General features: G+C 46.0%; 1 protein-coding gene across 1 annotated transcript in view; it reads right to left on the bottom strand.

The window, feature by feature from the left end:
* LOC144753937 (E3 ubiquitin-protein ligase TRIM39-like) overlaps window positions 1-27,072 on the bottom strand; it is a 251,227-nt gene that overhangs the window by 15,359 nt on the left and 208,796 nt on the right. Inside the window, exon 6 of the mRNA XM_078641466.1 lies at window positions 14,125-14,151. Within this exon, the coding sequence (XP_078497592.1) occupies window positions 14,125-14,151 (27 nt within the window). The remainder of the gene's footprint in view (window positions 1-14,124; window positions 14,152-27,072) is intronic.

Raw genomic sequence — 27,072 nt, 5'->3', positions numbered from 1 at the left:
ACCCAAGCCTGCATACGAGCCAAGAACCTGAAAGTAAACATATACACAGATTCACGTTATGCATTCGGAGTCGTACACGACTTTGGAGTACTGTGGCAAGAAAGAGGTTTCATGACCTCTCATGGAGCCAAGATTCAGCATGGCCCCCTCATTCAAGCTCTGTTAGAAGCAATACATTTACCGACAGCCATTGCCATTATGAAGTGCAAAGCACATACGAAAGTCACTGACACTATTTCCCAAGGTAACGATCTAGCAGATCGAACAGCCAAGCTTACGGCTCAGACTCCAGACATTCCAGTTAACACGACAAAGACAGATGTTCCAGTTCAGACGACTTGTATGACAGTTAAGGACCCTACACAAGACGTACTAGACATCCAGACACATGCTACCCCAGACGAAATCAAGAAATGGTCTGAACAAGGAGGGGTCCAGACAGATCAGGGATGGTTGACGAAGGGAAAAGCCACATGGTTTCTCCCCGACTCTATGGTTCAAGTCATTATTAATACAGCACATAGTCCAGCACATTTAGGAGAAAAAGCCATGTTAGACAGTATCCAGAACCTCTGGTTTAACAAGCATTTACGAGCAGCAGCAAAGCAGAAAGTACGTACCTGCATGATCTGTTGTCAGTTCAATCCAGGTAAAGGTGTCCCCGTGGAACAAGGTGGATTCCATCCTCCTGACCACCCTTTTGAAGTCCTCCAGATGGATTATATCCAGATGGATCGATGTCGAGGTTTCAAGTATGTCCTCGTAGTTGTATGCGCTTTGTCCAGATGGACAGAAGCATATCCAGTCCCCGATTACACTGCCGCGACCACTGCCAGGCAGTTGGTTCGTGAGTTTTTCCCCCGCTATGGTTTGCCCAGGGTCGTGTATTCAGACAACGGCCAGCCATTCTCATCCGAACTCATGAAACAAGTATCTCTTCTGTTAGGGTACCAGTGGAAGTTCCACTGTGTACGACACCCCGAGGCAGCTGGCCTCGTCGAGAGACACAATCAAACTCTGAAAATCCGTATTGCAAAGGTCTGTGCCGAGAAAGGTGTAGATTGGATGGTAGCACTGCCAGTCGCCCTTTTCTACATGAGAATGGTCGCTCACTCCCGATCAGGTTTGTCACCGTATGAAGTAGTATTCGGTCGTCCCCCGAACATGTGGGGTACACCTATGCCACGTAAAATTACCGATGTTGACAGTAATATGCTGACAGATTACCTAGCTTCCTTGATGTCTGCACTACTCTCTTGTCGTTCACAGGTCGCGGCTGCCTTTCCAGACAACACCCAGGTGAAACCGCACGAGGTCGTTCCAGGTGACCTTGTTCTGATTCGCAACTTTGATCGTTCAAGCCCGCTGGAGCCCCACTGGAAAGAGCCGAAACTTGTTCTGATGACCACAAGGACCGCTGTAAAACTGGAGGGCCGGAAGGGTTGGCTACATTCCAGCAACATCAAGCGTTTCCATGGACTCCGTCCAAAGACTTTTTTCAAGGACTGCCCCGATACTGACTCTAAACTTCCCCTGTTAGAGAAAACTCCGCAGCAGGAGTATAAAATCAAATTACGGTCTAGCAAGTCAGACAGTTTAATTGTTTAAGTCCCTCTCGGGTGAAGCGGTTAGACAGGTTCCTGACATGTATGAGACAGACCCCCATAGTGAGAGAGTTAGACGAAACTCCAAGAAAATACGTTATTGTAAGAATCTGCGCAGCAGATGCGTTATTACGTTATTGTTTATGTTATTTCTGAGTCTTACGATCACATGCATAAGTTATGTTTTACATGTATTTTTTCCTCCTCTTGATTCGCATGTACACTCTTCCTCTAATGATACAGTAGAGCACACTTTTAGTGAACTACCTCCTCACGAGTTATCCTATCGACTTGCCATGCGCAACAATACTTTTATCCGTATGCTACACTATTCACACCAGACCAGCAATGCCACTAATTGTTGGGTGTGTGGTCGACTCCCCCCTTTTCAGACACCGAAGGGAGTTCTGCCACTTTTTCCCTATCCGTTTTCACACAATGGTTCGTGTGGAGCATGGTTTACGTTAACATCATCCTCAAACGATAAGTCCCTTTTGAATAGAACATGTTTTCCAGACAAGGAGGGTCTTTCCCATAGGACAGGGTTAGATCTAGAAAATGAAGTATATGATCTTGGTAATTTCTCCTCCAATTTCATGGTTTTGAATGTTCAGTCCGAGACTACTCCAGATTTGCCTGCTATAACAGTTCTACCAGTGAAAGGCGAGTTATGTGTCAGAAAGAATGGTTCAGTACACCTAGGACACAGTGATTGTAATACTGTGGTCGAGTATAGTGACAGTGGGAAATCTACTTTCAAAGCCTCACGTCATTCGTATTTTGTATGTGGTCAGACCGCATATGTACGTCTGCCCCTAGATTGGGATGGAACATGTTACATTGCCTTCCTACTGCCACCAGTTTTCCTAGCCCCATCCGATTATCACAGAAATACACATCTAGTACACATCAGACATAGAAGGGAGATCGAGTCCCCAATTGTCGATCAAACTGAAACTGCATTAGAACAGTATACAGACTTCAATAAAGGTTTCTTTTTCTTCATAGGCCCTATCCAGAATAGTAAATTAATACGTAGGTTAACCAGAACCCTTGAAGCAGTAGTGAATGAGACTACTTCCGCTCTAGGTAACTTAACAGAAGAGCAATCTGCTATGAGATTTGTCGTTCTTCAGAACCGCCTTGTTCTTGACGTCATACTGGCCGATAGGGGCGGAGCTTGTAGAGTCATCGGATCTAGTTGTTGCGTTTTCATTCCTAATAACGCACCGTCTGAATATTCAGCAATAACAAGACTTCATAAAATAGCCCATCAGTTACACCAGAATCCAGGCACCTGGACATGGTCCGGTTGGCTCTGGAATATAATATCTGCCTGGGGATGGAAAGTACTGTCATTCCTAGGAATAGTAGTAATGATCATATTCAGTTGTTGTCTCTGTTTACAATGTGGCCCTGCGATTTGCGGCTTGTGCGCTACCTCTTGTATTCCAAGTCCAAAGTCCCATTCCCAGAAGATAAGAGACGAGCAAATGATGCTGTATGAACAGATAGATGGTATCATGAATATTGATGTTTCCTGAAGGAAACGTAGGGAACAAGGAAGGAATGAGGAAAATTGAATTTTGCCCTGTCGTGTGTCCCTACGTGTTCCCCATTATATGTTATATGTGCATGATCGATATGCATATTTACTCCCTTGCCCGAATAAAGACGCATTTATGGTTGTGTCCAACGTTAGTATGCCAGTTATCCAGTCCCCCTGAAACCAACAAGTATTAGGCCTATTTTGCCAACGTCTTTACATTGTGCACGTTAATTCATCGAGTTGGCCCCGTTTCTAGGCCTCACAGGACCCGGACACCAGATTCAAGCCTCAAGTCTCCTGAAACCACTCCGAGGAGCGATGCAGCCCCTCCCGCATCCCTGACCCTTCACTTACTTTCTGCCAAGCAGCGCGGTGCCCGGCCTGGCCTGCCTGCCTGTCTGCCAAGAATATGTTATGCCTCTAGTTATCAGTCCAGCTCCCCGGCTTCACATTCCTAGCTAACGAACCGCATAAACATCTTCATCTATAGTCTAGTCTTTCTGTCTCCATGCAAGAGATTTACTGAATTAGTATCCATAGAAGATTCATAGCACACGCAATACACTAAGAAATATATGCATGCACTAGCCTTAGTGACAAGTAGCCTTTACCCTGATGACTTTTAGATTCTATCAACATGTTCTCCAAACACGAGATATCAGATATGCTATAGGTACATGTCGTCCTGACATCCCAGACTTTAGTCTCCTCTTCTAGTGCCAAAAGTCAGAGCCCCCAGCTCTCCCCGGTTACACGTCATGACTCGTTTGCGCGCACCAGTAGGTTAAAGGTTCCAGCTGCCCGTGAAGCCCCCTCCATGTATCCACCCATTTATGACACTTCTGTGACGTTTACATCACATGTCTTCGTGCACGCCTTCTTTTCACGCCCATGTGTTCTTATCTTTCGTTTGTCACTTGTTACGCCTACTGTATTCAATGCAATTGTACTGTTTTACTATATATACTGTATGATGTTAATATGACATTAGGCTTTACTTCCCTTTTCCTTGTGTCTGTCCCTTCCTGAACCTTCGCAGGTGATGGAACCCGATGGTCCATTGGCTCGAGCCATCTAATTAAAGCCAATATGACTCAGATACCCCGGATTCTGCCTCTTATTTATTGAGCTATCCTTTTTAGTTAATGCATAGAAAAATAGTACCGGTAATTATTTATTTATTTACCACAGACGGACCACGCACGGAACCTGGGCGTCATCCTGGACTCCTCACTCTCGATGACCAGACAAGTCAACGCCGTTTCATCATCTTGCTTCAACATTCTTCGCATGCTCAAAAAAACATTTCGCTGGATCCCCACCGAAACTAGAAAAACTGTCACCCACGCACTGGTCACGAGCCACCTGGACTACGGAAACACCCTATACGCCGGTACCACCGCAAAACTCCAGAAAAAACTCCAACGCATCCAGAACGCTTCAGCCAGGCTCATACTAGACATCCCGCGTAAAGAACACATCTCTGGTCACCTGAAAAACCTCCACTGGCTCCCCGTAAATAAGAGGATTACTTTCCGCCTCCTAACCCACGCACACAAAGCACTTTACGAACTTGGACCCGAATCCCTCAACACACGACTGTCCTTCTACACCCCCTCCCGTCAGCTACGATCCTCCAACCAAGCCCTTGCCACTGTACCTCGCATCAACAAAACCACCATGGGAGGTAGATCCTTCTCCTACCTGGCAGCTAAATCCTGGAACTCACTTCCCACTCACCTTCGCCTTACTCAGAACCACCTAGCATTCAGAAAGCAACTTAAAACTTGGATATTCGACAAGTAATTCCCCACCCTTCCTCAAGCGCCCTGAGACCCTATGGGTATGTAGCGCGCTATATAAATCTCTTGACTTGACTTGACTTGACTTCAAGGTTGTGTTCTTTTCTGCTGGATGGAGCATTTCGTAAGCTTTGGTTGGATAATGTGTGGGAAGTGTGCTTGGTGCCTTTCAGAGCATAGATTGTTGTTGCCAGAGAAATGTGTGAAATGTACAGCTCTGTCTCAGAGTCAAAATACAGGGGCCTGGCCAGCTTCTGTCTTGACCTTGACACAGACCAGTACCGTCAGCTCAGTTTTATGCAACAGAAGAAAGGGGGCGAAGATTCTAGAACCTTTACCTTAGGTTGAATAGAAGGTATTAAAGGCAGAGGGTCTTGACAGGCAGCTTAGGAGCTCACTTGTGGGGTAGATTTGCTGTCACAAGAAGAATCTTGATTTGAGTCCTGATCGCGAGTCCATGCCTGGCTGTCAACAGGCTCCTCCTGCTTGAGTTGGCAAGGCGGTGGAGTGAACGATCGGGTGAGGTGATTTGTTTCTGACTAGTGCCATTGTGATGCGTGGCTGTTTGTGCGTGCCTATCCAGTTTCTAGTGGCTATGGTCATGTGAGGTGTTTTCTTTGTGATGTGTGAGTGAGTCAGAGTGCACATGCAAAGTAATCATTTTAAGTATTTAGTGTCTATATCTTTCTGATTTCTTGCAGGACGTCCAGTATTATTTGCTGCTTGCTTATTCATATTATTATTCATGCATTTAACATTTGCATTTTCCAAGTGTGTTATTATTGCTTGCATATAAATATACATCTCTGTATACATTTGAATGTTGTTCATTTGACATCTGGGAAAGCCATTCTGTTAAAGAGCATCGCATAAATAAAACCTCAAGCCTTATTCTGAAAAGATAGTCTTTGATGTGTTTCATTTTGTAAAGTAAAACCCCTTTCTCGGTGTTGTTGTGTTAAAGGTCTCTTGCTTTGTCGTGTTTGAGCCAAAGTGTGGGAGTGGTATTTTGGGAGGGCGAAGCAAGGCAGGCTGGCATCTAGAAAGTTCCACTTCAAGACAAGGAAGAGGACCCTGGACTTGGAAGGCGAGGACAGCAGAGTCAAGGATAGCTTGAAGGAGAAAACACCCGATGCCCTGCAAAAATAGACTAGGGACCAGAGTAACCAAAACCCAAAGTTAAAACATAGCACAAAGGCACAGTGAAAAGAAGCAAAGCGACAGATCTGCCAAATATATTTGCACAGAAAGGCAGACGAGAGCGCCATAATAATCCCCTGTGTGGGCATTGTTTTCCCTAGTTTACCATTTCATAGTGCCCTAAGGAAGGATATGAATGTATGATGTTACAGCGCATACATTTACAATGCATGCCTTTACAACAGTTTTTACATCGCAAAATCCTTTACAACGCCTCAGTTTACATTGTATGCCATTACTAACGCATTTTTTTAAACTACACTTACAAAGCATTCCATTACATCGCATTATACCATTACGAGGCATACTATTACATTGCATTTAAGGTAAGTGTTGGCTAGTGTAGGGGTAAAAGGAAAATGCTACTTACCAGTATGCATCTGTTCTTGGTATGTAGAGCTGTAGATCACATACTTTTGCATAGATCGCCATCTGGTGTTGGGCTCAGATGTTTGCACTTTGGTATTGTAGAAGTATTTGTAGTCACAAGTTAGGTGACTCCTCCTCTGGTTACTAGTGAGCATGGGCATCGACTCCACCCTTACATTGTTTTGCCATGAAGGGTGATGATGGAGTTAGTTAGAAAAATAGGAAGATATCCATGTGTAATTTATCTAAGTAAGATAGTACTGCAACACATATAGGTGTCCGGGGAGGCAGGTGGGCGTATGCGGATCTACAGCTCTACATACCAAGAACAGATGCATACTTTAAGTAGCAGTTTCCGTTCGAGGCTTTTGAGCTGTAGATCGCATACTTTTGCATAGACTGTACAGCAGTTCCCCTGTTAGCGGTGGCTACCCGTATGCGTTGCAGTAGTTTGAAAAAGTCTTTTTAGTACAGCCTGGCCCCCACTAACTTGTTGCTTTGCATGCACATCTACACAGTAGTGTTTAGTGAAAGTGTGCGGTGTAGACCATGTTGCAGCTTTGCAAATGTCATCCATGGGAATATTTCCAAGATTTTGTGTGTTCCACCATTGCAGAAAGCAATATGTGCGGCTGTCTACCAACACCAGAACTGTAAGTTGACCCTGAGCTTGCTTCAACTGTTGTGCTAGGCACTCTTGTAATGGGCGCATCTGGAGTCTTGCACAAGGAACAATTAAGATGCAGTTCGCACTATTGCCCTGGCGGCTTCATCCACCATTGAATTCCCTTCACCCTGAACGCCAACATGCTAATCACTCAGTGTATGAATTACATGAGCCAGAGGCAGGCCTTTTTTCAACGTTGCCACTTGTTGCCAAAGCATTTTGTGCTTGATTGTACACCCTTTGAACCTCGAAACCCATTTTGGCCCCAATAGTGAAGGTATTCATTGTAAGACTGGACACAGTAAAATGAATCACAAACTATAAGTGTGGGGAATTCGCAATCCGTAGTTTGCAGTGTCAGTATCTGGGCATTTAATTTTGCCAGCTATGCTGTGCAGTCCCCTAGGGATGTGTGTATGTGTTATTCCAGGAAGAAACTTTCCATCTTGAATGTGTCCTTTTATAATTGTGCATGCCGTGGAATATTGCTTTTTCGATCCTACAGCAGGTTGAGCAGATTCAACGGTATAAATGATACATTTATATCGATCTAGAAGCATTATTTAAATCGGCAGAGGTTATTCCTTTTCCTGCTGCAGGAATGCTTGTGTTTGTAATGCAGCGTCAAATCTGTAATCTACATCCGTTGCAGTGAGAAAGTTAGCCCACTGAATCCATCTTGAATGTAGAGCCTTAGCACTCAGAATGCTCACATAAGTAACTGCCTCCAGGGGGGGTACTGGGGTGATAACAATTATGCGTTTTCCTGAGCCCGAGCTCTCTCTCTCCTTACAGCAGTCTGTACAGCTGTGACAATTTTCTCAGTGGATGCAAAAGGCATTTCAGCGTTTGTGTATAGATGTGATTTGTATGCTATAGGTACCGTATCACCTTTATTGAAAGTGATATAGGTATACCCGGTAGGTCTAGCAACTACACGGATCACCAGTGTAGTTGTATTTACACGTGTGGAAATGTCTGGAAGCAAGCATATCAGCTTGTACGGAACGTAAAATATCAGTATGTTCCTGTGTCCAGTGTTGCACTGAAAAGTCAGGTCTAATTAAGTCGTAGAATGGTTTTACCCTTTCTTTTTCTGGAATCCAAAATGTAAGTTCTGCCAACATTTAAAAATCCTAAAATGGATTGTAGTCTCTTCAGACTTGTTGGAGGTTAGAGCATTGAACATTTGTCAAAGAAATGTGTTGCCAGGCTTTTGCCTTCAGTTTATAACTTGTATCCCAAAAACAAGACCCAGAGGTGGGCTATTTTAGATTTTTTTTAATTGAATTTGTAACCCAGGAAAGCAAACTCCACTATTATGTTGTTGACTCTAGCCAAATGTTATATTGATTCATCGTCCGTCAGATAAATAGCATCTACATAGGATCCCTCCTCCTCATCAATACTTTTGAAGTTACTCTGTTACTCTAGCGGAAAACAGCACAGAGCTATTCTTATATCCTTGTGGTAAATATCAAAATTGAGGCTGAGACCCTAAAGCTGAAAATGCAGTCAAATATCTACTATCAAGGGCTATATTTTGGCAGAAAAAAACATTTGAGATGTCTAGTGTTGTTTAGTATTTTTCCGCACAATGTTATGCATCAGTGTGGCACTGTGTGCATTTAACAAAGGATTATTCATAGATGAGGTGCAAGTCTCTATTACACCCTGCTACTCAAGTTGATTTAAGATTTCTCTGACTTGTTTCTTTGCTTCATGTTTGATTGGGTACTGTCTCTGCAGTTGAGGGATAGTTTTTAATGGGATCTCATGATGAGGAGACTCATCATCCCACCCAACATGATCCCGCTATAGAGCAGGTGCTAAAGCTAATGCCCACTCCTGCAAGTGTACATTTTTAACTGCTTCTACTATGAGGTTGGAGAAAGCAGGTAAAATGACTTCTTCCCCCATTGGGCAACTTTTTAAGAACTCAGGTGGCTAAACTTTTTCAGCCAAAAGAACGTCGTAACCATGTGTCAGGTCCTCCCAAAAGAGACCCTTCACTTCTCTTTGTATGTCCCCGTCTATCTGAAGCGTTATTCCATGAAAACGATGTGGGACACTCACTCTCTTATCATGTGTTTCCAACTTGATATATTTACTCAGAGCTACTACTTCCAGAAATTCTATCATATTCTAGCGAGGTATTGTGAATTCTGCCGTGCTGTCCAGCATTGTCACTGCCCATTCCCTGTTCAGAAGCAGATTACTCAGCAGCTTGGGAATCTCTGATCTTAGTCCCTACTACTTTTTTTAAATTAAGGTTTCATACGTTTTTGTTTATCTTCTTGTTCGATAATGTAGTCTGAAGTGCAATGTGTCTCCCTTTTTGGATGTTCACTCTTCTGATCTTTGCACTGACCGTCCTCCTCTCTCCGAGCATTTTTCAGATTGATCCTGAAAGGAATGAGAGGAATGTGTATCATTATCCTGATATCTGTGAGGCTTTCTAATGTTATCTGAGATTGTATCTCTTTTCAGTGTGCTCCTTTTGAGGAAACCTACTCCATGAATGTTTTGTTTATTATTCTTTTAGTATCCCATTTCTTTTTAGAAGAATCAGGTGCTTGCTTAAAGTTAGCCTTTTCAGAATTACCCTTAACCACTGGTTTCCCAGGTCTGGCTCCCAGATTATTTCATCCCAGGGAAGCGTATGTTTCCGCAATAATCTTCGGTAACTCTCTCTCTTGTTGTATAGAAGATAATTCCCTCAAGCGCTGGCGTATAGATATTGCAGCTGCCTACCCTTTTATGCTGCTTAACATTATTGCAGAAACTTGGGCAAAATTGACTATTACTTTCATCCCTAAGTCCAGGGCACGTTCTGCCCCGTACTCATTATGCATTTGTTTCAATACATCTGGTATTACCGCTAATGAGGGGGTACCATGATTTGTGGTGTAAACAGCAGCAAAGACTGTCCCCGACTGGTACAATCTTCTATCGGGGTAGCCATCCCCATTGGCAGGCAGATTGTGAGAATTCTGTGTTTCTCCTGTGGGCCTGTATGGGGAAAAACCGCTTCAAGCTGTGCTATTTTTTGTGCTGTCCAGAACAGTACTTATTACCGATTGGTGGGAATTCTTCCCATTACGGCATTCAGCGTTTGAGGGCTGATACCCGTAGTATTTAATTGAGGTTGTGCAGCCTGAGAAGCCCTCACAGGTTGAACTAAAAGCGTTCGCATTATGTATTGTGTAAGATTTCTGTAAATTGTCACTAAATCTTCATATGGTGTGCACATTTCTGCTGCTTCTAACTTGTGAATGTCTGCGAGGGGTGTATACGAAGCTAAGCCCGGCCAAGTCACTCCCTCACCGAGTGGACCGAGTCTCACATTTTCTACGGTGTGGGGCAGGGAGCCTTTAAACCAATTTATATGCTCTTGGTAAGTTCTATGTCCACGTATGGAATGTATTCATCTGGTATCTCATCTTCACTTCACTGTGAAACAATTGTTTGTGTGGTCTGCAGCTGGGAATTTGACCCAAGAATAGAATACCTCAGTCCTGAATGCTATGTGTGCCTCGACCACGAAGGTAACATCTACACCCATTGCCGGGAGGCTATGTTGTAATAATTTCACAGCAACTGCCTGTCTGCAATTTTATGAATTAACTACTTGTACTTCAACACCGTCTCCATGTTCGGTCATTGTAAAAATAAAAATATATTTTTTATGAAAATGAAATTCTTGAGATTTGGTTTGTACAGTGTGGAATATTCTTTAACCCTTCAAGCATGATAAAACCTACAGCTAATACATAGGACGTACCTACTCGGTTGAGGCAGATTCCCTTTTCCCACTATGAACGTCCCCGCTTTAATGTGAGTAGGGGTCTCTGAGAAAGTACGACTGAATAACTCAGATTCAACCATTAAATAAGTGCCTAACTAACGTTGGCAAAGCCATGTCGTGTAGTTTCAACTAATCCGTAAGATCTGCACATTGTTTGGACAACATAAACTAAGGGATTGGTGCCTAGACTGATTCCGGACACCCCCATAGGATATGTTGGTCCATAGACTGTTATGTTTCGTATACGTACCCTAATATAGGTCCAGGTACCATCATACCCCTTCACCTAAATCACCTCCCCTATATTAAACAGAAACAAGCCTTTTAAGGAGTGAATACCTTTTATGGACTGAAGCTTTTACCTAGTTCTAGGCCTGGGGCAGAAGGAGGGTTTTTTCCTGACCAATAGTGTTCTGTGACCTTATCTTTATACAGTTTGAATTAATATTCATAAAGCTACTTGGAAACCAGGCTGGGGCAACACCACATTCCTCCCCATATCTAACTACACGGTTCATTCCATACGTCATCCTCACATCAAACAATGGCTAATACAAGCAACAAGGGGTAAAGAAGCCTTAGATATATTTAGAATAAATATAGCACCTCTTGCTAATGTTAGGCAGAGGGAACCAAGACTTCCAGGCCGACACACTGACCAGAGACACTGAGGCTCCTGCATGCAGACGCTCCAGATGACGGTGGTCTGAATATCTCTTGCGGGGTGTCCAACTCGAGACCAGAAAGGGCTCCTACATTTCTCACTGCAGGTAATGGGGTTCGACTAAATCCTAGAGGGATTCTTGGCTCTAGACACCTACTCACATGCTAGGTACACTTAGGTACATTTAGATAGGCCTCGTAGGATTACGCGCACTTTTATCATGCATTTTATATCCATGTATTTATTGATGCTTACTGCAAAATGGTAGAACTGTACTATCCATTCATAGCACTGCTAAGAATATATCTCTGCTACTGTCTAATGATTGTTACAGCTGATATATTTTACACGAGAAGAACTGTGCAAAAAAAAATCTTATTTTAACACACCCAACTGTTTCTTCTGTGTACCTCTCTGACACATAATCAGTAAGCTCAAGTGACTGAGCAAAAAGTACTATATTGTTTCCACGAATCTGAGGGATCAGGGTTGTCATGATCTAAGGTTACCGGAAACTATTCTCTTCCCGCCAAGAGGAGATTCTAGTGGCACTGTGAGCTAGATATTTGAAAACAGGCTAATATTCTCTGTGGGGGTGCTCAGAATCAGTCTGCCACCAAACCCACAGTTTATGTTATCCAAACGTGCAGGTCCTGCATGGGTACCATAGGAACTACACGACAAGTCAAGCAAGCTCGCAGTGCCAGTGTAGGCCCACCTAACCTACCAGCAAGCGAACAGTTTATGGCAACCACTAAACATGACCACCCTGAACACTGGGGGATCGTGGAAACCGTACAGAACCTTTTACTCAGTCACTCGTGCTTAATTGTTCTCAGAAATATACAGCGAATACACAGTGGGACGTTTTCAATATATTTATTGAACCAACATTATTCTTGTATAAAATACGTGTGCTGCAACGATTAGGAAACAAAAGCAAGTAAAGGAGATCACAAGCACCAAAAGCGTGAACAGTAGATATATTTCTACCAGGGTGCTGAAGCAATGAATATAAGCAGGCATTTATGCAACTTTGTAATTTAATGTACTCCTATGAAGTGGACCCTACTCTATGTCTACCTAGAGTGTATGTAGGTGTAGAGCCAAGAACCCCCTTAGGAACAATCCAACCCCATTACCTGATGGGAGAGTGTGAAGGACCCGTCTTGATCTCGAGTTGGACACCCCTCACGGAATGTCAGACTGGTGCGTGGTGATATCTCAGGATGCAAGGGCCTTCGGTGTCAGCAGAAGTGTCTCCTCTACCATTCTATCGGGATGACTATTATTTATAATAAAAAGCAGCCTTCGCCACGTGGGTGCTAGATTGTGATGTTATGGATATGTAGATAGCACTGTTGCCATGGATGAAAATAGGACGACTTTTGTACCTAGTGCGTAAAGAGGCCTAGTACACGATGTTTAAGGCATCGTGATAATGTTGTGCAAAGCTTGATGTGTAAACAAAGTAGTTTCCGAGAAACGAATACAACATTGTCGTGCAAGAAAAATGTGTGCAAAAGTTTACTGCTGAAATGTTATTTTCTAGGACAATGTAAGGAATAAGCTGCCTCGCTACATGGACCTAACTTGAGAATATAACACAGTGGTGAAGACTTCAGCAGCAATCAACAGCCCAGCAGGGCTGCAAATCCGAATAGCACAGTCAGTGGCGTATCTGGGAGGGGGTCCCCGGGCAGCACTCTTTTTGGGGCAGCAGAGGTAAGCAAGACCTGTCTGTCGACCACCAGCCCCCGAGAACAAGATGTCCATTAGCCGTCACCACCCGTTCTTACCTCTACCGGGCGGCGAACTTAGGGGATGCCCCAGTTGGCAGTAGGTTGAGCTACACCACTGAGCACAGCAGACTCCAGCAGCATTGCAGAATCTAGCAGTTGTGCAAACCCCAGCAGACATATAGACATTAGCAGTGCTACAGGATCCAGCAATGCTGCAAACCCCACTATCGCTGCAGACATCAGAGGTGCTACAGACTCCAGCATCAATTCAGGTCCCAGCATCAGTGCAGTCCCCAGCAGTACTACAGACCCCATCGTCAGTGCAGGCTCCATCAGTGCTGCCAATCCCAGCCACAAGTGCAGACCCCAGCAGTGCATGGACTGCAGCATATCCCAGAAGTTCCACAGACCCCAACAGTGGTACAGATCACAGCAGGTTGCAGACCCCAGTGACAGGACTGATTGTCTGTTCTCTACCGAAGAGCTGATCTATGTTCTACTGTGCTCTATTGCAAAATCAAGGAAAATAACAGAAAAGGAAAAAGAGTCCATCTGACTAACAGCAGAGAGCCTCTGACATGCAGCACTTTATAATATAGGAATTACATCAAGACACAGAGAGACTTTTAGATGCAGCTCACTGCAAATATTCAGAAACATTAAGAAATGAAAGAGAATTAAGAAGTAAGAGATCAAAAGGAAGAGCAGTCTTTAGTTACCTGCAAATCTGCGGGCCCATCTCCACTCTACAAAAAAAATACAGGTAGGTGTAAACACAAACAGAAAATACACACATTTAGATCAACAATCAAGGTTTACAATTAAAAGGTATACTGTACGTGCAGATGTTACGAAATTTAATTCACTGAAAAAGGCAATTACCCCAAACCCATACTTCAACCCCAACTCTAACTGCTCATTATCCCTTATACAAATCCTAACCCTAATTAATCCATAACATAGCCTGACTCTGTTCCTATCCCTCACCCTACACCCATTCTTTCCCACAACCCTAACCTCATCTCATATAATAACCATCAACTTAAGCCAATCATTTACCCACCCATAACCCAAGTCCTTAACCCTAACCGTTACTCTTACCTAACCGTTACCTTACCAACTGCTGACCTAGCACTTAACCGTATCCACAATACATTGAAAAATCACTGCTATTTCAATTTTAGGCCTAGCTTACTAAGCAGCGCAAGCTATTTGGTTGCAAAAATATATTGTGGGCTTATCAAGAACTTAAAGGGGCATTGGTTGCCTTTATTGTCATTCATTTCTTTGCTTCTTATTCAGTAGCTTTCCTTGTACCAGCTTGTCCATCTTATGTGTGTCCCTCCTCTGGAGCTTAGCCTCTTTACAATCTCTCTGATTAGCAGACTTCTCTCCTGCCACTGCTCACTTTTAGGGATATTGTTTTTACTTGTTATTAAGTACTTCATGTGTGTGCATGTGTTTTTCAGCTCTTGTCTTCACTCCCCATATGTTCTGGCAAATGCCCTCATGAGCTTCATGTTAGTCGTGTACATCTCATTTACCCACTCTGCGCTCTGTAATCTTTTCGACTTTGTGTGCTCATATCTTCATGGAGATGTGCTTTTCTATGTAGGCAGGTCTACGACAGATCACTGAATGGGTAGGAGGCTGCGATGTGAGTAGCTCATAAAGCACATCCGGTGTGAAATGCTTTTTGTCATAACTACATTTGCATGTGAACAAGTTCTCCTACTTTCAGCTTGCTACCTCCTTCCCATGGACTTCAAGCTGCTCATTTCCTCCTGCCTGACTTGTTTTTTGCTTACTTCTTCTTGCAGCCCCTGTAACCTCTCACATTCCCATCCATTACTCCAGGTCCACTCTGACAATTTAACCTTACTGATTTTCTATTGACTCTGTAGAGCATCGCCAAACTGTATTTGTGAGAAGTTGGCCTGGTATATGCTGTCCACTAATTAAAGTGGGCTAGTCCAAACAACCCTTATGGTGATTAGGTTAAAGATAACCTTTATAGAACAGCATGGCCGGTTAGGACGTGCTCTGCCGCGGCTCCGGATGAGCTGCTCGAAATCTGACATTCATACACCGACCTGAGGCCCAGTGTTGATCCGAAAGAGAACGGAACAGTCCAGACGCGCCCGGGGGGGCAAACAACGGAACATGGGAGCCGCCGGAACACGGAGTTCTCGGACTTTGATGCAGCCGAGATTGAGGAACCGAGTCCCAAGATGGCGGCCGGACATTGAGCGCGGCGGACCAGGCGCAGAGACGAGGAGGTCCCGCTAGGCACGCAACAGCTGGGGGCCTGAGGCCAGGGAGCAGACCGAGCGGCCCCGGACCGGGTGGCGCTACTCATCACGTCGGAGGTGAGACGCGAGACGCGGGGACGAGAGGTACAGTCAAAGGCCCGGCCCAAGGGAAATCCATGGCGCACCCTCGACCCCCGGGGACCAAAGGGAGGAGCGACAGCGGAGCCGAGCCCGCCAGCTGTCAGGCAGGCCAGCGGCGCCCGGCAGAGTGGAACTCAGGACCCGGAACAGTACGGGAGGTGCCCCCAGGGGACGCAAGGGAGCGAGGCCTGGGACAGGAGACCACAGGCACGGAGCCTCGACATCAGGTCGGTGAAGGGGGACTGCCGATAGGCTCTGCGGCCCTCCCCCCCCACCCGTCTCATACCCCCCACGCAGAAAGCGCCTTAAACGCGACCAGCTGCCTTGCAACACTGGGGGGGGGGGGGTGTCCCACGGTTGCTGTAAGCGGGCCCAGTGACGGGGGCTCTTGAACCAGGAGGCGGGTACGCCCCGAGGATTACAGGGAGGCCGGCCCAGGGACTGCACGGATGATCCGCCCCTGCCTCTCATGAATAACTACGTGAGGACGGTCCCCCACCCACAGGCGAGACCGGGAGAAGGACCTCTCACACCCATTGGCTCATAGGGGCAGGGGCAACAACAAGGCCTGCACTGCGGATAAGCGCGGGACCCGGAGATAGAGCGGGAGAAGCCCGGGGCACTGAAACACCCAGAGATGCGGCGCTGAGTGAGTCTAGGGGAGGCCGAAGCACTACAGACGGAAGGCCTGCGCGCTACGGAGCGGGTGGGGCTGTGCAGCACAGCTGCCTGTGGCTGCGCAGGTGCAGGTCGCTGGCCTTGGGGACGTAGGGGAAGAGCCAGGAGAGCCCTGTGGACTACGGCAGACGAGGGGTAGCAGGAGGTGGTGGCCTGTGAAATAAGAGAGGACTCCGGTGGCAGAGAAGAGCAAGGGCCGGGTGGCGCTTCCAATGACGGGACATAGGAAGATCCCCCCCCCCTCATGGCCAATAGGGGCAGAGGCGACGAGGGGTGCGAGAGGAAGCCCTAGGTGACGGGGACGCCACAGAGGTGCCGGACATGGGGAAAAGGGATCTGGCCGCCAAGACCTTTAGGCAGGGTACTATGGACAACTACGCCACACCTAGGCCGCAGTCAGAGGCCGCACTCTTAGCCCCGGGTGCGCGCTCGGACACTGAGTTGCTGATGGAGGCGATCCAAGCGTCAAGGACCGACATCCAAGAGTCCCGGGCAGCCCTCGAGGTGAAAATCGGGGAGGTGGGCTCAGAAGTGACATTATTGAGACAGGAATTCCGAAATCTCACGGAGAGGGTCACGACGGCGGAGACGCGGCTTGGGGAAGCGGAGGACTTGATTACCATCCTCCGGAAGGACATGGCAGAACTCCAGGCCTCCCATCGCCAGCTCCTGTGGAAAGTGGACGATGCAGAAAATAGGGCGAGACGCAACAACCTGCGCTTTGTAGGTTTTAGAGAGGGCATCGAGGGGTCGGAAATGGTGACCTACCTCCATACGTGGCTGAAGAAAACGTTCCCGAAGACACAGTTCTCAAATTGATTTATAATCGAATGAGCAACCAGGGCTCCGCTGGCAAAGCCACCAGAGGGCGCGAGGCCAAGACCAGTCATTGCGCGCTTCCTGAATTTTGCGGACCGTGACCTGATACTGCGAGAGGCCAGAAAGCTGGGGGAGATACGACTAGAAAATACGAACATCATGATATTCCCAGATTACAGCCAAGAGGTCCAAAAACAGCGGCGCTCCTTTGATGCGGTTAAAGCGAAACTGAGGGACCGGAATATCACATACATGCTCCTCTTCCCGGCAAAATTGAAGGTGATATATGAAGACAAAAAGCATTTTTTCACCCACCCGGATGATGCATGGCAGTGGCTGGAGGAGCGCCCTCAATTCCGCAGAGCCGCAGACGAAGGTATCAGAGGGTCGGGCAGGCTGGCGGACAGTGGACTCCGGTGGGAACTGCCGAAGTCTCAGAGGCCGAAGAAACCAAGGAGCAGGAGACGGACACAGACGACGCCCTACCCAAGACACAGCTCGTCAGAGAGTCGGAGGAGAAACTCAGCCTCACCTGGAAGGGGAGACGCGACGGGCAGTAGTTTCAGCTGCCTGGAAAGGAATGTAGGCTCGGAGGGAGAAGAGGACGCAGGGGACCGCTCCTCTGGAGGGAAAGGAGAGGAAATCTGCTCTGTGAATCCTCTGGTGGAGGCGATCCGTGAAATGGAGCACAATGCGTCTGGTCAGACAGATGATCCAAGAACTGAAAGGCAGGACTCTGATTTTTGAACGGGGACTGAGCAGGCGGTTGAGGGTGGAGCTCATCGTTGAAGGAGCACGCACGTTGTTAAACCCCTTTACATATTGTTTTGTTCTGAATGGGTATATAATGTTCTCTTGATCTTCCAGGTTGATTGGGCGGGATTGTGTTACACACCCGCTGCATAGATCGCAGTGGTAGATTAATGAGGGGGGGTTTCGCGGGAGGGCGACAGACCTTCTCCACCGGCGGTCCTATTTCTGTGGATGATGGGACTAAAGGGGGGGGGGAGGTGGGGAGCGGGTTGGGGAGGGGGTGAGGGGGGGGAGTTTTGTGAGTTTATAGTTTTGGGGAGTGGAGGTAGTGAGTGGGGGGGAGGGGATGAGGGGGGGGGAGGGATGGGAGCATGTCAGACAGGTCACACACACCAAGCTACAGGACACTCCACTGACAACCGGCCAGTACAGCACTCGTAGCGGAGCGTGGAGGGATGCAGGGTAGTCACATGGAACAGGGACAGGACCTGGAGGGGCTCTGGATTCTAACATGGAATGTAAATGGGCTAGGCAGTAGGATCAAGCGAGGCCTGGTGAATGCATATGTCAAAAGGGCTGGTCCAGGCATTGTGTTGCTACAGGAAACACATCTCATGGGGGGCAACTGTGGATTCCTAGCGAGAGGGCACTACAAAGTACTAGCCCATGCGGGGTTTACAAAAGGCTCTCGAGGGGTGGCTATACTGATACGGAAGGACCAACCGTTCCGGGTAGTACGGACATGGACGGACCAACAGGGGACCTATGTAGGGGTGCGGGGCACTTGGAAGAGAAAAGACTACACGATAGTGTCTGCGTATGCACCGCCTAAGCTCCAGGCAGCCACACTGAAATCGATTACAGAGGTTTTACTCCACACATCAGATACTATACAGGTGTTGGGGGGGGGGACTTCAATGATGTGATGTCCCCGACCCTGGATAGAACAGGTGACAGGACCAGGGACCAGACCTCGAAAGCCCTCTTTAACATGATAACTAGTATTGGGCTACTAGATATATGGCGGTGGCTACACCCGGAGGACAGGGCATATTCCTTCTTCTCAGGTGCCCATAAGGTCCACTCTAGATTGGATTATATTTTTTGGGCCCGACATACCGTAGCAAGAGATGACCTAGCCGAGTACAAAGCGAGGGGAATATCGGACCACTCTCCGCTCGTGGTCAAGGTGGGGAGAGGGATACGGAGGCAGGGGACCTGGAGGCTGTCGGCCTGGGACTTGCAGAACCCGACAGTACTGAAGGGCCTTAGGGCGGATGTAAAGATTACCATAGCAGAAAACGAGGGGTCGGTCTCGTCCAAGGTGGTCCTCTGGGAGGCCTTTAAGTCAGTCATGCGAGACAGGGCCCAGAACAGCCTGGCTGAGGTGTGCAGGGAGGTACAGAGGCAACTAGCGGATGGGATTTGGTCCCATCTATCGACAGTGGGTGAGGTTACTCTATACGGACCCGAGAGCGAGGGTCAGGGTGAACGGGATCACATCGGTGGACTTCCCGGTGCGCCGAGGAACCAGGCAAGGATGCCTTGTGTCTCCTCTCCTCTTTACGCTGACGATTGAGGTGCTGGCGGCGGCAGTCAGAAAGCATCCAGACATTAGGGGTTTCCAGCTGGGCCCGCTAGATGCTAATGAAGAAAAGATATCCCTTTACGCGGATGATGTCCTCCTCTATATAACACGCCCAGAAACGACGATACCTCTGCTCTTCTCAGAACTGGAATGGTATGGGGCGCACGCGGGATATAGGATCAATTGGCATAAGTCGGTTGTGTATGATCCCAGGGGCCAAGAGCAGTGGTCGAACCTCCCAGACAGGTTGCAAACGACGGTAGAGGGCTTTCAATACCTGGGAGTGTTTATGACACTGGATAAGACCACTTTGTACGACAGAAATGTCGGACGGATTATACATAACTTCATGGAGGACGCGGCTAGATGGCGGCTCCTGCCCCTCACGCTTTTAGGTCGAGCGGCCATGTTCAAGATGGTGACGCTGCCTCAGCTCCTATACGCGCTCCAGAACGAGTATTACACTCTTCCCCGCAGGGTGTTCCGGGACATAAATTCGGAACTTCGCACTTTTCTTTGGCTTGGTAAGCAGCCTAGGGTAGCTCTGTCGACCCTACAGCGACACCAATATAGCGGGGGGGGGATCTCTCTTCACAACGTCGAAGCCTACTACTGGGCTGAACACTGGATAGTTGTTAATGACTGGTTCCATGCCCCGACGACACATCCCACGTACGCCCTGGAGAGACACGCTATGGGCACCCGCTCCTACAACTACTACCTATACGGAGGCGGGGGGAGGGGGAAATTAATCCCCGCCACTAGGCTCACATTGGCGCTATGGCGCAGAGCGAACAGAACCCTAGGCTGGGAGAAGAGGCCCACCAGACAAACACCCCTGTGGCACTGTTCCTGGCTGCCGGAATTGAATAAACTGAAAGGATTCCAGAGGTGGGACGCCATTGGGATCTCGACGGTAGGGGACGTGCTCGCGAAAGGGGAACTGAAGCCGTTCTCAGTCCTAAAGGAGGAGTTTGGACTGCTCCCCACACAATATTTTAAATATATACAGCTAAGGCATGCGTGGAGGGCAGAGGGGATCCAAGTGGATTCTCTCCCGGAACATGCCTCTCTGGAGGGCCGTCTACTGCAGGAATGCATACCTGAGAGAGCAGTATCACTCACATATAGGACTCTTCTGAATAACATGCCAGACGACCTAGGGACCCTTAGACGTAAATGGGAGACGAATGTGGGTGACATGGACGAAGTAGATTGGAACACTATACTAATGCATCCACGAGAGGTAGCAATCCAATCAAGGCTGAGGCTTATACAATTTAATGTCCTCCATAGGACCTACTTTGATTGGGAACGCCTGTATAGAATGGGAAAGATAGGTGATACGAAGTGTCTGGGATGCGGCCTAGAGGGGGGGGACTTCTACCACACACTATGGGCCTGTCCACTGATCCAGGTATACTGGGCGGAGATTCTGAGAGAATTGGGGGAGGTCTTGGAGGTCCCTTTGACACCAGATCCAAAACTGGTTCTACTGGGTATGACTAACGATGTATACCTTGCCCGCCCAACACTGATCTTTTTGGTCCTGGCCTTGTGGTAGCAAAAAGAGATGTAGCAAAGTACTGGGGGCGGCTATGACACCAAAGCTAGAGGAATGGAGAAGAGGCCTGGACCTCTATATGGCTGCTGAAAGGGTTACATACAAGGCGCGGGCTGCCCTAAAAAATTTGGGAGAGTGTGGGGTAAATGAAGGAAATACTGGGGCCTTGATGGGGGTCTGTGAGAAGCAAGGCGAGATGCAGGCACACACACAATTCTGGAGGTGGGGGGATATTATGATGAGGTATGGCAGACATGGACACAACTGAAGACGGGTGATTGGAGGGAGATGAGCAGTGGAATACTGTCTGTATTGGCTTGGCTGGGGGGGTGGAGGGTCAGAAGGGGTGATAAGTTGACCTGTGATGACATGACTGTTTTGTTGCCATATGATAAAATGAAAATAAAAATGTTTAAAAAAAAAGATAACCTTTATAGAAAGCTATCCTAGTGGAAGCTATGGAGAGCAGCCGTCAGGCTAAGTCTTGAAGGAATGTTAAGCAGCTTATTTTACCAGAATGAAACCTTATAGTATTGGTTAAATGAAAGGGAAACCACACAGTAGTTATACAAATATGTATTTATTTTATATAACACTCTCTAGTATCCTCTACACTAGGATAGAACACAAATCAAATAATACAGTTGCAGTGAATCAATCATAAGTAGCACAATACACAGTGGGCTCCAGGGGAAGACCAAACCATATACTTATTAAGTGGTATAAGAACCATGACTGGAGACCAGTCCTAGTCTATAAGCTGTAGAATTGCTGGGACCGCAAGGAACCACCCAAGGTTAGTAGATAGGGATTCCAAAAAATCAATTGGGGAAGTGTAGAGGAGATGATAAAATCACCCTCCTGAACTAGACTTGTAAACAATGGGATTCTATCAATGTGAGTGGTGACTAATTTTATATGATATTCTCTAAACTTGTGAAATACTACAATGTGAAAATTAGGCCTCTCTGCGGGTGGCAGAATAAGGGCACTGTGTGTTTTTAAAATACCCCTCACACACTATGAATCCCATAGTGTCATTCTCCCATCATTGGGGTCTTCCCGTCCCTCTACGGGGCGGGGCGTGCTTCAACCTACGAGTGACGCGGGAGAACTTCTATTTTTTGACAATAGGCTATGTGATGTGATGAGGATAGTGGTATGTGTTAGGGAGTGTAGGGACCTGTTTACGTGAATGGTGGTGTAAAAAAGATAACAATTCCCTGGCTAGTCGAAAAAATTAATTTTAATGGCTTCGCAAGCTGGGAACATTAAAAAGGGGTTAGTAAGTAGAATTACAAGTGTAGTCTACTTTGTCGACATGACATGTTTCATAGGCAGACCCCTCCTGCCTACTCATCAGGACCTCTGTTGATCCCTACAAAAATACTCAATTCTAAACTAAATGTTAAATGCCTATGGTCCTAAAACTTAACAGCAAAAATCGGCTGCTAGGTTTAGCCTCTGGGCTTGAGTTGGCCCTTAGTGAGGCATTATCATGAAAAATTGTCATGAAAAATTACCTAATATGGTCTATTTGAAGCGTGGTGATAGGACCTCATGAGCCTGCGTCTTAGGGTGATTAGTTGACTGGTTAGTGACCGCATGCCTAATCTGGCTTTATTCCATACCCTTCAGCAGCTCCGTGGATGTGACCGGAGTCAAGCCGGCTAAACCTAGCAGCCGATTTTTGCTGTTAAGTTTTAGGATCATAGGCATTTAACATTTAGTTTAGAATTGAGTATTTTTGTAGGGATCAACAGAGGTCCAGAGCTCAAGGGTTGTGGAAAATACAAAACCTCCATAGCTTTACACATTATAATTTTTCAAAAAACGTGTTCTATAATCTGGGACCCATTCAAAATCAAAAGAAGTCTCAAGCCAATATACTGTCAGTATTTAGGCATGAAAGAAACCACCTTAAGACGATGGCAAAAAGGAGGTGCAGAACAGTCCCTACCTCCTCACACATGTTCCCCAAAGCCATAATGGAGGAAGCAGAGGTCCTAGAAGAGGGAGTCCAGCACTAGGGACCTTGGTGTTGAGAAGGAAAAGCGTCTTAAGACAGATCACCAGGAGCAGTCCGAAAACTTTGGTCAAACTTGATTGACAGATCACGTCCATGCTGGAAGAAGTGGGTGATGGTCCTGTGCTGGTGCAAACCACAGCACCAACACAGGTGCTGATGTCAAAGAGTGTGACAAGCCTTCATAGGCGGAGTGGAAAAAGTCATGGTCAGCATGGAGTAGACCATCTGTCTGAAACTTACTGGAAGAAACAGCTGTCAGCGGAGCAGCAAATGAAGAGTCAAGAAACACCCCCTAGGGCCCGAAGGTGGACTTGAAGGGGCTAGGGATGACCATTGTAAGTGCCAGGTGCCAGAAAAGCCAGGAATGCGTCCGACAGTATTGGGCATGGCACTAGATCAGGGTCAGGCACAATTGGCACGCTGCTGCCTAACAAGACAGGAGGCAAGCGCAAAGGCGATGGTGAGGTCAGGGTCATCCTGAACGAACGGCCTGACCCATTGAGAAAGACGCCCCTCTCCATATGATTCGCATGAAAGGGCCAACAGAGTGCGACCATAACAAGGATTCACCACTGCCTTAGGTACTGTACTGAGACTGGCAACAGGACTGTTTCGCCTCAAACCCACAAAGGTTGACAATGCTATGATGAAGACAATCCTGACGAGTGATTTTGGGCAACCAGAAGCCAATCTTCAAACTAGACGGCACATTAGATTCATTCTGAAAGGAACTGGAACTGATATCACAGTGCCAGAGTCACCATAAGAGGATCCATGATGTCACATCTGGGAGATGCCAGAGCTGACTTGGAGCCATGCAACCAGCTGTTAAACAGGAAAGCTACTGCAAACTTTACAAATTCAGACTGGCACCTGGGGGCGTTCATAAGGGAGGAATCTGAAGGTAGAAGTATCAATTGGAGCTGTGCATATCAATCGCAGTTGGTCTTTTACAAAAAATGGATATATAATTTACATCCGAAAGGATTGCCATATGAAGCAGCATGGGCATGCCGGAAGATGTTCCTTTGCCGTCTGGCATACGGAGCATCTTACTGTAAGCAAAATCTGGGCATAATTGAACAGTACTGTGCGCCAGCTGAACGTCCCATACCACAATCTATTTTGATAATGTTAAATTTTGTGGCAAATAAATATTAAAAGGCTATAAACTAGCAGAGGAACAAATATGTCCACTGGTATTTATGATGGCTTATTTAAGGCGCTATACAAGATTGTCACTGTAATACCATCATTGCTGCTACTACCACTACTCATAATAATAATAATAGCAATATTAAACAAACATCGGCAATGCCAATAGGTCTGGCTTTAAAGGAATGCTGTAAGATAATGTGATACATTACAAGTAGATAGCATGAGAATGGATCTATATTTGTGTTGAAGCAATTGTAGAATGATTGTGGTGTAGGTTAAAAGGTCAAGTGACAGATACACTGTCAAGCTCGACCTAAAAACCTAGGTTAATCACTGCCCCCTCGCCCCCCATCTGTGCTGCTGCCAAAGAAAAATACAATAGATTATCTAGTTATGCAATATACTTTAATAGCATTGCAATGGCATGTGCGTACCCCTGAAAGTTCAATCTCAGGGAGCTGGCTAAATAAACAAAGTGATCAGAGCTATTTGGAAGGCAAGCACTTTCTTTGCGGAAGCATACCACCTCTGCTCAACCAACACATGTACTCCTGGCTCCCAACATGTGATTCACTCATAAATGTCTAGCGACAGCTGTATAGTCAAGCCAAACCATTAAAAGTGTGCAATGTTTTTATTATTTTAGCTATTGCTCATCACCATTATTATTAAACGGAGAGCACAAGGAATTGGTGAGGGCGGTTTAACTACATTTTGAGGCAAACATCTAATATTATTAGTACTGTACTGAAATCAAGGTTCTCCTGGGGAGGTCTTCGGTTTCATTAAGTGAGTGAACAGTGGCAGTAAACCCCTTTGTTGCTATTATTATTTAACCCTGTTCCTTTAAGCTAATATTTCATCTGGCCGCATGCCACTCTGCATGCGCTATGTTATCTTTCATTGTTCCATGTATGTGTACTTGTTACATTTGGGCTCAGTTGCATCTGGAGCTTAATCTGAAAGGTGTAAATCTGCCGTGCTGATAATAAATCTACTATTCATCTTTTACTGGACTTGGATTCATTTTAATATTGGCAACGAAGGAAAGACCACTTTTGTCTTCAACAGCACAGGCACAGAGTGGCATTTTTGGACCCACCAAAAAGTTTATACATTTATGGAAATTTACATCCATATTGAATTATCAAGACCTTTACGCCTTACAGCAGAAGCAACTTCAAGATTAACATATTAAATGGTACGTCATTTTATTTTGTTCACTTTAAAGTATGCTGATTTCAATGTAATTGTTCTTGAACTGACGTGATCGCACCAGCGGCAGTGTTAGTAGTTACATAAATATGTGAACTGATTGCACCTACGGCTGTTTTTTACAAGTTCAGCATCGATTTTATTTACACGTAGAGCTCCTGATTGCACCAGTGGCAGTCGCTATCTATCTTTACTGTGCCATAACTGCACCGGCGGCTGGGCTATCAAAGGATACTAATATACTACGGTGTTTAAACTCGTATAAGATTTCCGTTTTAAAAATACCTGTGTAAATCATTGCTTGTGAGCCTAGTACCGTTGCCGCTGTATTTTCATCAAAGGGGAAGTACCGTGAGCCATCAACAGAACTCCAGTGTATGCGAGTTCTATTTCTCCATTTCAAACTCTGCCGGCACATCAACATATGGCGTTTCAAGTACGCATTTCATGGCGTTAAATATGTAAACTTACGTACATCGGCCATTTTGGTTACCGAAGTAACACGGACAACACCGCGGAAGACAATCAGCGTGTGCGAAGGATTTGCAAACGTAATCCACATATTTTTTTTTAAACAAATCTAATAATAAATTAATGTTTCGGTAGTTCACGTTTGTTACTATTCGGAGACTATCAACGTGCTGCCAACGCTCCAAACAACCAGACAACAGTGAGTATTATTTATTCATTTATCATTTTTCCTTTCTTTTCCCACATTGCATTTTCACGTAAATTTAGATTTTGACATTATAAGTTATTTAAACAGAACCTATTTAAACAAACTTGATTTACTTTTACTCAGTTTGCAACATGCAATTCGATCCTCCGGCAACATTTTTACAAAGGATGATCCACCCATGCAATGGTCTAGATGGAAAGAAGAATTCTTGCCATACATGAAAGCCAGTGATGGTGCATGAATGGGTTCTGAGATAAAGAAAAGCATTTTTTTACATTGCCTGGGATCTGAGAGACAAGTTACTTTTAGAGCACTACCACAAATTACTACTCAAAGTGAAGGAGGAGGAGGAGACTCCATGAACGTTTATACTGATGCATTGGTTAGAATGGAAAAAAGATTTAAACCCACGATGAACATAGCGTTAAATCGTTTAAAGTTTTATACTAGAGTACAGAAGGAAGAAAAATCTTTTGATTACTTTTTGACAGCATTAGGGTCACTGAGCATTCCTTGTAATTTTGGCTTGATGACAGACGAACTGATACGTGACCAAATAACAGTACATGTTAGAAGCAAAAAAAATCAATAAAAGTTATGGGTCATGGGTGACCCCAATTTGACGGAAACCATAGCTACAGCTAAAGGGCAAGAACAATCTGATAAATGGATGGAAACTGTCCGACAAAGCACCGATAAAAAGTCCACAGAAGAAGAGATATGTGCCGTCATGCACAAATCCGAGACTAAGCAGGATATTCCACAACCACTGGAAAGAAATAAAGTTAACA

The sequence above is a fragment of the Lissotriton helveticus genome, chromosome 5_1 (assembly GCF_964261635.1).
Source record: "Lissotriton helveticus chromosome 5_1, aLisHel1.1, whole genome shotgun sequence".
NCBI classification, from domain to species: Eukaryota; Metazoa; Chordata; class Amphibia; order Caudata; family Salamandridae; genus Lissotriton; species Lissotriton helveticus.
The sequence above is the reverse complement of the archived record's forward strand: the minus strand, read 5'-3'. Positions and strand labels throughout refer to the sequence as shown.